General features: G+C 45.4%; 1 protein-coding gene across 1 annotated transcript in view; it reads left to right on the forward strand.

Moving 5' to 3' along the window:
- Positions 1–10,630, forward strand: part of LOC119657578 — a 126,351-nt gene extending 115,721 nt beyond the window's left edge. Inside the window, exons 2-3 of the mRNA XM_038064546.1 lie at positions 9,394–9,701; positions 10,124–10,630. Of these exons, the coding sequence (XP_037920474.1) occupies positions 9,647–9,701; positions 10,124–10,272 (204 nt within the window). The 5' untranslated portion in view covers positions 9,394–9,646 and the 3' untranslated portion in view covers positions 10,273–10,630. The remainder of the gene's footprint in view (positions 1–9,393; positions 9,702–10,123) is intronic.
- The last annotated feature ends 2,515 nt before the right edge of the window (positions 10,631–13,145 follow it).

Below are 13,145 nucleotides of genomic sequence, written 5' to 3' on the forward strand. Positions count from 1 at the left end.
GAGCTTTTCGAGCACTTTCCCAGCAGTGTCAAGCATACATAGTGGGCGGTATGAAGACGGCAATTCGGGGTCACCTTTCCCTTTATGAATCAGCGCATGCCTCGCAACCCTCCAACGAGCAGGGAAAATGCCCTCTTTCAGGCAAGCGTTGAATGCGCCGAGCAGTAGGTCTGGCCGGTGTTGGAGTACCAATTTGTATACCTCTGCTGGAATACCATCTGGTCCTGGCGCCCTCTTGTTTTTCATAGAGAAGGTTGCCTGTTCCAACTCTTTTGTAGAGAAAAGTGGACAGTCCTCCGCGCTCTCCGCGCCGACGTCATCATTCCATACGGGGTGCGCAGGGGAGAGTGCCCTTACAATGCGGTCCATCTGCTCGGCCTTAAGTGAACAGGGTTTCCGCAGAGCCAGTTGGTGAACTAGGATGAAATATTGCAGTGACATGTGTGAGGTATGGATAGTTTGAGCCGTTAAATTTCTTAGTATCGAACTTCGGTTTTCAGGTGTGACCTTGTTGGGCTTGGGAGCAGATTGTTACTCACGCTTGATCAAATTAATCATCACAATCAAACTGCATTATATCCATTTATCGTCAGTATAATAACTATTGTTAGTCCCTTACAAATTAGATAATGTCTATTATGCGTACTATGAAAGAGCCACTTACGCTACTTATGTTTACCTGTTTACCTTGAAAAATTTGAAAAAGTACAGAACAAAGGCGAAACCACGAATAAAAATGACTGCATAGAATAGTTAGTGTAAATTAGACGAGGCCCATCAGTTAATTCATCGCTGATTGGAATAGACCTTGACGTATGTACGTGAAATGTGGCCTGTGTTCGAAACACGTGTAAGGCGTTGATTAATACTTTTTCGTCACCACATATCATTATGAGAATATAATCAACATGAGCATCAAAGGATTCCAGAATTTGTTTGGATGATTTTTTGCAGATTTTGGTGGCTAAGTGACCACTTTAGCCCCCGTTCCCGTACCCCCTTGTGTGTGTGTTTGAGGTGGGGGAGAGCCTCTGAGCACTCCGACCTTAGTGTTCCTTTGTCTCGATTCCCTCGTCCAACGGAATATACCGGATTCGTTTATGAATCGCAGGATTTCCGTTAGTGGATGTGATGCTATCCGCTGCAGCTGGAGCACATCAGCACCAAAAATCTGGTGTCTGATGCGTCCATAAGCGAGGCACTCACATAGAAAATGTTCCGTTGATTCCGTTTCCTCATTACAAGAGGGACACGTATCATCTTAGATAATTCCTATTCTGAATATATGCCCAGCTAGTGAATTATGGCCTGTCACAATGCCCACAATACACCTGCAGGTCCTCCTGCCTTTCGACAGGATAAACTTTGCGGTACGTATGTTCGGTTCTGGCAGGAAAAGTTTGGTGTGTCGAGCAGCATTTAAGCTCTGCCACCTGTCGTTATGGGAAACTTGTTCCCAGTTTTTGAAAACAGATTTAGCCAATGCTACTGATACCCCAATTGCTGGCTCCGGTCCCGGCATAGGGGAGATTGACCCCTCTTTCGCTAAAGCGTCCGAGATTTCATTTCCCTCTATGCCACAGTGACCAGGTACCCAGAGTAGTTCCACCGTATTGAATCTAGACATAGAGTTCAAACGGTTTCTGCATTCCTGAACGATTTTTGAGGTGATCAAAGGACTGCTCAATGCCCTCAGTGCAGCTTGACTGTCACTGCAGATTGCGATGCGCCTGCCCTTCAACCGCTCGTCAATCACCCAGTTTGCCACCCTTAGGATCGCATAAACTTCAGCTCGAAAAAACCGTTGCATATTGTCTCAAAGGAAAAGCCCACTTCTCGTTTTTATTCGAGAGGTAGACTCCGGCTCCAGAACCCTCTTCTGTCTTTGAGCCATCGGTGTAGAAGACTTCCGTATATCCCTCCACGCATTCCTCTGGGTCCGCCCAGTCCTCTCTACGCTTCTGGGTAACTACATATCTTCTACCAAACAGATGTATGGGGACACGAGAATCGGAAGGCATTGTAAGAACTGGATTCAGTCCTCCCAGTAACTCTTCCAATGCTCTGTGCCCCCAACATCCGTTGTTTTCCCATAGATCTAATCAAATTAGCCTATGAGCTGCTCTCATTGCAGTGCTTTGAATAAATATATCCAGGGGCTGCCAATTGAGTAGTGCATTCAGAGCTGCGCCAGATGTCGTGCTCATGGCACCAGTGATACCCAGACAAACAGTTCTTTGCAGTGCGGCTAGTTTACGGTGAAAACCTTTTTGTCTCACCTTAACCCACCACACTACGGATGCATATACGAACATCGGCCTAATGATGGCAACGTATATCCACATTACCACATGAGGCCTGAGTCCCCATGTCGAGGCAAAAGTCCGTCTGCACAGCCCATAAGCTGTGAGAGCTCGTTTCATCTTTACCTCTACATGTTTGTTCCAAAGAAGTTTTTTATCTAGAGTGACCTCCAGATATTTCACTTCTTCGGAGAGTTGAAGGGTAGTACCCCTCATCTCAGGGGGACAAAGTCCATCCAGTTTTCTCCTTTTTGTGAATAAAACCATTATGATTTTATTTAGATTAACTGACAAACCATGTCTAAGGCACCAGCTGTCTATCAAATCAACGGCACACTGTATATTCGTACACACCGTTCCAAGATCCCGATCAACAGCAAGTACAGCCACGTCATCAGCATAAGCTTGAGCGTGTATTGGCAAATTTTGCATAGCATAGCAGTGAGTCGATCAGCATACTCCACAGAAGCGGCGAAAGCACACCTCCTTGGGGGCAGCCCTTCGTTGCTTCCGTAGTCAAGTAGCGATCGACCCCTACCTCAGCGCACAGCAATCTTTCCGTTAACATAGCATGGATCCACTTAATTAAAGCATCACCAACACCATGCGCTCTGGCGGCATCACAAAGTTTTTGAAAAGGCGCACAGTCAAAAGCCCCTTCAATGTCCATGAACACCCCCATCGCGTACTTACCATTCAAAGTTGCATCCTCTATCTTTGTGACCAAAGAATGAAGAGCAGACTCACAGGACTTTCCACGTTGGTAAGCATGTTGGTTTTCACTAAGTGGGTGTGACCTAAGTGCGTTTCCACAAATGTGACGCTCCACCAGTCTCTCCAAACCTTTCAGCAAGAATGAAATTGGGAGGCCATTGTCACGCCCATTGTACTGTCCCCGTAAATCGCCTATTCAATGGCTTCCTGCCTGCGGCGTTCGCAGGTTCTAACAAATCTGAGAACATTCTCCAGAGGCAAGGTTTTGGTGAAAGTCCTCAGTTCTAACCTATCGCATTCCTACAGCACCAAAACAATCCGCAGGATTTCTGATATTGTTCCTAGATATTGTGCTTCCTCGTTAATTTGAAGTGGAAATGTACTCCTAAATACTTGACTGTTTGTGCCAGCTGGATTTCTGCCCTTGCTAAGCGGGGTAGCGTATAGCTGCTGGTAGGTTTTGGCTTTTCCTTGGGACCTTTTTCCTCCCCCTGGGGCCTATTATAGAAGACCCATAATTTTTTGCCTTCGCTACTGGTGTCCTTGGCAAGATCTTGCTTCGTTTGAACACCTCGTTCTCTAACTGTAAATCACTTGTAGCATTAGATGCCTCTGTGACTTAGTTGTCCACCACCGAGGCACTGCGGTCAATGGATATCGACGATCGGGAGCCCGCTGTCTTACTACCGAAAGCCGCCGGAACTAGACTTCTCTCTTCTTCCATGTTGGTTTTATTTTTTTGGTATCCTTCCCGTAGTCATTTTGGCCTACGCACCAGAGATGAACAAACACTATCCCGGGCAGAGTCAGAAAAGAAAGTGCATGAACACATATGTGCACATCAATAGGTATGCCCCTATCCGGCAACTGGGGTCGCGCCTGGTGGGAGATCTGGCAACTCCTCCCAGGCTGTCTGTCTGCCTGTCTGCCTGTCTGCCTGTCGCACCCGAATTATTCGGAAACGGCAAAACCGATTGTTACGAAATTTGGTGAGAACGTGTGGTCTGTGAATTTCTTTACATATAGCAAGTGGCGCCATTTTGTGTTGAGTTTAAGGGGGCTCCCCATACATGCGAAAGGAAGGTGTAAATTTTTTTTTACAATATATGGCCATGTGGGGTATGAAACGAAAGGGTTCGATTACATGACCACGTATTTATACATCAATAGGTATGCCCCAATCCGCAGGCCAGGGTCACACTTGATGGGAGATCTGGCGACTCCTCACAGGTCTGTCTGTTTTTCACAGGTATTTTTCTCGGAAACGGTTATAGCGATTTATACCAAATTCGATGGAAAGGTGGGAACTGTAAACGTTCACGCATACAGTAAGTTACACCTGTGTGAAGTTGCCAAATCTCCCATCAGGCGTGTCCCTTCGTGCGGATAAGGGAATGCTCGGCGAATGTCTCATGGCCATGCACATGCACGCATCCGGTGATGTGCGTGTATGGGCATGTTTATGCGCAGGCCGGGTAGGTGGGAAGTAAACGCCCACCCGTGGATAGAAATTGGTTATGGGAAGGATATCCAGAAATAAAACCAAACATGGAGGAGCAGAAGAAGAATTAAGTTACAGTGCAGGGCTTCGGAAACCCAGTACCGGCGGTTTTTGGGAGTGAGCAAGCGGGCTCCCGGCCGTCGATATCCAACGACCGCAGTACCTCAGTAGTGGGAACCTTGGCTACTGTGGCATCTAATGTTACAAGCGTACGGGATGAACTTGAACTGGCTCCAGTGATGGATCCGTTCAGAAGGAGCTCGATTTTTCACAGATCCCCTCTCACACGGGCACAAGCCCCCACGATCGCTACCCCCAGTGGGAAGCGTATAGCGGGAGTCTTCGATGAGCAAGAATCACTGACGCCGATTCACCTGAGCGATGTTTTGGGCAATGATCAGTCTGGAGCTGCCTTTACTGCCCTCGGTAAAAAGATCGTGGAGCTGTGTTAGTTTATAAAGGAGCGCAGGAACATTCACCAAAATATAAGGGCCATGATAAGAGGCATCCGTTTGACGTACGGCAAGGCCCAGGATGAACGAGTAGAGAAGTCGCCGATTGGAAAAGTGAACCAAGCATCTCAAGTAACGCCGGTTCAAAAGACAAAAGGGGAGAAACCGGGGAAGAGGCTGCGCGAGAAGCTGAATGACTCAACAGGCCAGCAAACCCCGAAAAGACAAAAGGACTCCACTCCCAAAAAGGCGGAGTTCATGAAAAGTACGTCTCAAGCTGCCAGTGAAAATACTGCGGTGGCTACCTCGAGAAAAGGGATCGAACCTTCAAAAGCAGATGCGGAAGCTTGGAGAAAGATAGAACCGCGGAAAAGAAATTATCGGAGGAAGATTAGACCGGAGGTGATTTTCATTTCCAAACGGGGCGAAGGGTCATACGCCGACATTCTCAGGAAAGTGAAGGCAGACCCCGAACTCACCAATTTGGGAGACAACGTCAGCCGCATTAGACGGTCGCAGAAGGGAGATCTTATGTTGGAACTTAAGAAATCCAAGGATGTAACCGCGGACAAATTCTTAAGCCAAATCGGGAAGACTTTAGGGCAGGAAGCCGACATAACAGCTAGCAGGCCGGAGATCACTATAATCTGCAAAGATATAGATGAAATCACGACGAAGGAGGAGGTTTGCGAAGCGTTGGAGAAACAGTTGGATCTGGCCGGACTACAAGAGTCAGTGGTGAAAACCCTAAGGAAAGCCAATGGGGGAACACAAACCGCCATCATCAGCCTACCAGTGGAGAACGCACTCAAACTGTTAGCAGCAGGGAGAGTGAGAATAGGCTGGGTTATGTGTCGCCTTAGGGAACAGGTGGCGTTAAAACGTGCTTTAGATGCCTTGGCTTTGATCACTTGGCCAAGTCATGCACTAATCCAAATGACAGGTCAAAGCAATGCAGAAAATGCGGAGTGGAAGGCCATATCAGCAAGGACTGCGGAGCTGACCCAAATTGTCTACTGTGCAAAGGAAAGGAGGGTGTGGACCATCGGCACATTGCGGACAGCAACAGGTGCCCGGAATACAGAAGAGCCCTTAGCACAAATCGCAGATGAGGTTGATACAAATCAACCTCCACCACTGCGAGGCGGCGCAGGATCTACTCGCGCAAACCATCCGCGAGAAAAACATCGATGTGGCCATACTAAGTGAACCACACCGAAACCGCGGTGGTAGCATTTGGGTCAAAGACCAAACGAGCCAAGCAGCGCTGTGGACTTGTGGAGAACAAGGCTTCCAGGAAATAATGGAGCACCCGGAGGAGGGCTTCATCAGAGCGAAGGTGAAGGGCATCCACATCTACAGCTGCTATGCCCCTCCCAGCGCTACACTCGTCGAGTATGAGCGGATGCTTGCTGCTCTTGTTTTGGATGCAAGAGGACGTTGGCCGATCATAATAGGAGGCGATTTCAATGCGTGGGCTCTTGAATGGGGCAGCCGGATAACTAATGTCAGGGGACGTGTTCTCCTCGAAGCATTCGCGGAGCAGGACGTGGTACTGGCGAATGTTGGGTCTTCGTACACTTTCCGGGGAAGGGGCCTGGGGTCTAGAGTGGACCTGACATACGTGAGTGCCACTTTAGCCAGTAGAATCGCTTGGCATGTCAGTGAGGACTATACTCACAGCGACCACCAGGCAATCTGCATAGAGAAGAAGGGCGGATCGAGCTCGAAAAAGAGTTTTCGCAGAATGCCGGGTGGTATGCTTGGCTGGACAATGAAAGCTTTCGAGCGGGACACGTTTTCCGCGGTGCTCAAATCCGACATATCTCTGTATGGTACGGCTGGAGAGAAAGCCACCCAGATCACTCGATGGGTGACGGAAGCATGCGATGCTACTATGCCCAGAAGGCGATTGTCCCCAGTAGGCAACCCAACTACTGGTGGAACAACGAAATCGCAAGTTTGCGAGCCGCATGTTTTCGGGCAAGGAGGCTTTGCCAGAGGCTCAGGGGAAAACCCGGTGGCGACGGTGGAGAGGATGCACACAACAATTGCGTGGCCGCTTAAAGGAAGCCATTCGGAGGAGCAAAAAGAACTGCTTCAAACAGCTGTGCGACCATGCCGACATAAACCCTTGGGGCGAGGCTTACAGAGTGGTGATGAAAAGGCTGCGGAAATCACCCCAGGTGACCTGCCCGCGCCTCCTGAAACAGATTGTTACCACTCTGTTCCCTCACCACGAAAATAGGGGAAGACAAATTTTTGTCCAGCTAAATGATGGCACAACACCGCCTGTAACTGTGGAGGAGCTGCAGGAAATATGTGGTAGGTTCGGTGACAACAAGGCCCCAGGTTTGGATGGTATCCCCAACCGAGCTTTGAAACTGGCAGTGAAGACTAAGCTCGACCTTTTCGCCAACACCTTCGAGGCGTGCCTAAAAGAAGGAATATTCCCTGCCCAGTGGAAACAGCAAAAGTTGGTATTGCTTCCGAAGCCTAGCAAGCAACCTGGAAACCCAGCGTCGTATCGTCCTATCTGCCTGTTGGATACAATGGGGAAGATGATGGAGAGAATCATCTACAACAGACTCCTGCCCATCGTCGAAGCCAGCAATGGTTTGTCGGAACGCCAGTTTGGTTTCCGATGCGCCCACTCTACGGTGGACGCAATTGGCATGGTGGTAAACCTGGCAAAAGGTGCACTGATTTCTGGCGGCTGCTGTGCTGTGGTGGCGTTGGATGTCAAAAACGCATTCAACTCGGCCAACTGGAATAGAATTAAAGGGGCGTTGGCTGACATAGGTGTCCCCGGATACTTAGCGAATTTGGGTGAAAACTACCTCTCAGAGAAGTCTCTCTGGTACGGGACGGATGAGGGCCCCAAAGAGTACATTGTCACAGCCGGGATACCACAAGGATCGGTATTTGGTCCCCTGTTGTGAATTTCTTGTATAACGGGGTGCTTGCTCTTCCCGTCCCAGAGGGGACTACGATTGTCGGCTTTGCTGATGACCTAGCTGTGGTTGTTGCAGCAAAACACCCAGAAGATATGGTGGTTTACGCAACAGAAACAGTGAGGGCGGTAAAGTCCTAGCTAGAAAAGGCCGGGCTGACCTTGGCGGACGCGAAAACGGAAGAGGTCTTAATTACGTACCGCAGAAAAAATAACACTGTGAAAGTGGAGGTCGGTGGACATACGGTCGTATCAAAGCCGGCTATCAAATACCTGGGGGTAATAATTGACACCAAATTGAGTTCTAGGGAACACCTAGAGTATGCATGCCAAAAGGCAGCCAGTGCCACCATGGCACTTGCAAAAATGTTGCCAAATATTGGTGGGCCGAAACATAGCCGGAGGTTGGTGCTAGCCGGAGTGGTGCGCTCCATTCTGCTCTACTCGTCGCCTGTGTGGGCAGATGCGCTTGCAAACTCTCAGAGACGGAAGCAAGTGAACTCGGTTTACCGGCGGATGGCTTTGAGGGTTTGCAGTGTTTTTAGAACCACATCAGATGAGGCAGTATTGGTGGTGGCAGGCATGATCCCGGTTGACATTCTGGCCAAAGAAATGAGTGTCCTGTACAATGCAAGACGTATGGAGGGGCATGCACAGCGTAGAAATGCGGCAAAGTCAGAGTCGCTTGATCTCTGGCAACGCAGGTGGGAAGGTCGGTGGACGCACAGGCTCATTCCCAACATTAGGGTGTGGCTTGAACGAAAACATGGGGAGACCAACTACCACATTACCCAGTTCCTCACGGGGCACGGTGGTTGCTACAGGCAGTATCTGCACCGCTTTGGGTTGGATGATTCTCCGAACTGTCCCAGATGCGATGGCATACCGGAGGATCCAGAGCATGTGATGTTTCACTGCCCACGATTTGCGATGGAGAGAAGGAGCTTAAACCAGGTGCTGGGCATGAGCGGGACCCCGGAGAGCTTGGTTACTGAGATGCTGGAGTCCGAGGAGAAGTGGCTTGCGGTTGGCTGCGCAATCATCCAAATGGAGGAGGAGTTGCTGAAGGAACAAAGAAGGAGGAAAGCTGCAAATAGGAGAAGGCTTAGTGCCTAAGAGCAAACCTACCCCGCGAAGTAATACATGAATGGTGGTCCCGCGGGGCTGGGGCTGGAAAGACCGGGGGTGGTTTTTAGTGGGTGTGAATTCCACACGCGTCCGCTGTAGTTCCGCCGTTCGTTAAATACCTTCTGAAATATCAAAAGATACAATTATGAATTTTCTTTAGATACCCATCGGAATAGTTTTTATTGCTTTGTATAGATTTCTTATAGAAGCAGTTTCCTGACTTTTTTATTTTTCTTTTGGTTCTCTCTAAAAAGGCAATAACATCCGCCCTTCAGGACATTTTTATTGAATTGTAAGCCAACTTGATATACGTACTTATTTATCTTTTTCTCTATATTTCAGATACCCACATCCAATGGGAAACGTTGAATACAAATCCATTGAGAATAAACAAAGTCAAGTCAAAACAATAGAGGAATAGCGGAAAGTAATCTCATTTCCCACGGAAACAGATACTATTTTCTACATAGTTGGGCGACAAAGAGAAGGAACCGTGAAAATCTACAGCGTATGCCAACAAATAGATCCACGTTCATATCTCAACATATACGGAAAATTGGAAAACTCGTAACCACTCGAGAACTACAACAGGATAATGCCGGCTGGTCGAGTGGCCGGTAAAGTTGGCTACTCCAACAGTTACTACAATGGTAAACTTTCTGTTTATTGTGGGGTAGTTGTCACAAAAGTGGGGTGCACTTATATTGGCTTCATTTAGTGGGGGCTATTGCATATGATAGTGTGCAATATGGTTCGTCCTTTTTGTTTAAAGTTATCTAAAGATATTATTATCTTTTTCATAATTCCGGTGTTGGATTTGAGTTTTGTTTTGAACTAGGAGAACTTTAGTCACACATTCTAGGATGCTTTATGGTTTAATAGATGTAGAGGTGGCTCAAATGTTGAATGAAGGACAATAGGACGAAAACACTCTTGACGAAACCATGTTTACGCATTCCAGTCTTCAATCTCTTTCATTGTCCTTTGGCTTAATTTTGTGCTTCTAACAAGAAAATTTGCTTTTTTTTCTTTCTATGTTACACGCGTCCTGGCTGACATCACCTGCACACAGAACGCTCCTACGTGGGTATCAACGAAGAAATCATGTGGGTCAGTATTGGGATGGGTATTGCGATAGCCATCCTTATCAGTATAGCTTTGTGCTATATTGCCCGTGAGAAATGTCGCAAGCGTAGCCGAGAGTTTTACGTGACGGCATAGCTGGTCGTCTACTCGCCTGTCGAAGCCCGCTACCATACGCCCGTATTGATGCCAAATGCCCTAAATCAGGGATGGTCCATACAAGCGGTTGACATGCAGAATTTCGTCATAAATACAGCTGCCATGTTGACGGTGAAACGTGCCTGGGGCTAATCACATCATGTCACCCTGCCCCAGGCCAACGAGGATGTGCAGCAATGACGTAGGTTGGCAGGCAATTGCATGGAAATCGTACGTGAGGCAATATATCTTCGAAATTATGGAATTTATAATAAGTGCTAAGTGAAATACATTAAAATGCTGATCAATTGTGTGGTTGTTTCGGGGGTGAATGAGAGAAGTTTGTGATATGAAATGCTTTGTTTGTATTATTATTTGCACTAAAATTTGCAAAATTTTTCCTAATCAAGGCTTTCATTTAAGGGAGAAAATACTGATTTTATTATGGACAATGTGATTATATGTGATACACAATATAATTTATGAATAATAAATGAATAGTCTTCCAGGGAAGACGAATGATTTTTTATACTAATGATTCTGCTTAGTAAATGCGCCATTTTTGAAAACAAAATTTTTTTTGAAAGCAAACATTTTTTGAAGCGGTATCGGTTCCTACGTTTTTAATTCGCTCAGGGCTGGTTATTGGTTGATTCAATTCGGAAGAGAAGAAAAGACATTGCACCTTTTCCACCATTTACACAACGGCTTGAAGAGCACATTTTAAATTTCTGGCCTATTCAACTTACAACTTCATCCTATTACTTCCAGCCAACAATAGCCTCACAATTGGGCTGAAAAGTTCGTAGGCTAACATAGAAATAAAATGCACGCTATGTCCAATACGTTCCTTTGATATCTTTGTAGCTTTAGCTATCTCGACCAATTTTACTTTGCGGTCATCCCAAATTATTTTCTGGACTTTTTTGATGTTTTCATCGGTAACAGTCTCTTTAAGGTATACACTGCGTGCACCGTCCTTGGTGCTCATTTCGTCTCGTTTAAATTCAGCAAATCTCTTCTCAATGGTTGATTTTGCCAAAAAGCAACGCTTTATTAACACACGAAATTCCTTTTTATCCATTTTCTTCAAACTGACAAAAGTAACTTCACCCAAAATGCTCTATCCCACAAACTAATAGTCTGACAGCTGTCAAATTTGTACACGTTTCTTTGAAACGTCAGAGTTAACTAAAAATGATATGGATTTAATAATAGTATCGCCATCTGTGTGTTAGCCTATGAATTTTTCAGTTCAACTGTTAGTAACAAAACAACTTTAGCAAGTAATTTTTATTCCAACTTTGAATAAATACATCTATAGTCTATTGTCAATGCTCAAATTTGAAGGAGAGGTAATTGCTCAAAAGATGAAAGTAAATTTTAAAATATCACAAGACGTTTATCAGATATTTCTCAAGAAATTGTCGCTTAGCTTTAACCATAATTGAGTCCAAAGTTAAAGTATTTTTTTAATTAATGTTTTAGAAGGTACAGTCGTACCTACTCATACATATATCATAGAAAGTTTTAAAATAGACATTATCATTGTCGAAATATTCTAGACCAAATTCAATAATAATAAGCGATTAACCGAGTAGAAAGGATTAAAGATATTTTAGAATTTATGACCTAAAATCGGATACAGAAAACTCATTCATATGTGCTACTATTTTATAATTGAACATGTTAACTACAATAAATTTTAATTGTAATATAAAGAGTTGAATTTATATATATATATATTTGAAAGTGTTCTCAACATAGAATCTAGTGAAGAAAATATACAATGTAAATAAATGAGCGAAAATATATTTACTGGTAGTAGAACAAGTAAATTGGTTCTTATTGTTTGGATTAACAATCACTTCTGAATTAAGGTCCCTTTACATTGCGAGTATATTGCCACGGTCCTTCTTTCATTTCTCTTGTTTCTAGTGGACATTTGTCCCACTAGTACCTAGCACGCAATATATGCATACTACTTTCGCGCGATACTGACATTCAAAGTCTTGAATTTGAACAGAAGCGACAACTATTATAACTTTGTTAGTAATAGTGCGATTTCCACCGAACTTGGCAATTTCGTGATCACAGGATGAACTTAACGGGGATTTTGCAGTGAATTTCCGGAGATCCGCGAAAGGTACTTCAAAAACGTTAGCGTTGCGGATGATATCTGAAGAAACTCGGAACTGAATTTTATAGATTACACCATGGGATAATTTATAAAGGGCGCATGCATCCTCCAGAGATCTGCCCTGTTGAAAAGACGAAATGTTAAGAAATGCAAGACGATCAAGGTAAGATGAAGGTTCTTTTCAAAATGCAGACAGCGAGTAAATTTCCTCTGAACAGATTCTATAGCGTAACTATTACAATAATGTTAAGGACCCCATCCTATTGAAGAATATTCCAGAACACTGCTGACAAAGGACAAACGAATGACAGAAAAATGAACCTCCTTAAACTTGGCTGAGAATATCAACATAATGACAATCACATCGAAGTTTAGTGTCGAAGGTTATGCCAAGATCCTTATAAGAGGAAATAACTGAAAGTGGTTGGCCATCCAAAAAATAAACAGGGACTGGAAACTTCAAGGAAAAAAACTAACTTGCAACTAATAGACAAGGAGTAGCTTTCTCCAAACTACAATTTTTTTGTTTTTAACGTATTTTTATATCTCTCTGAGGTCCCTAAAGGATGGTTTCCCCAATGTCCGTGGCTTGAGTCTAGCTAGAGCTGGGCAATCGCAGAGGAATTGGCTGAGGGTTTCTCTATCATATCCGCAGCTTCGGCAATGCGAATTGTAAGGTGTGCGGAGTCTGACTGCTTGTCAGACAATCGCCATCAAGATACCCATTGTACCT

This window comes from Hermetia illucens, chromosome 5 (genome assembly GCF_905115235.1).
Source record: "Hermetia illucens chromosome 5, iHerIll2.2.curated.20191125, whole genome shotgun sequence".
Lineage (NCBI taxonomy): Eukaryota > Metazoa > Arthropoda > Insecta > Diptera > Stratiomyidae > Hermetia > Hermetia illucens.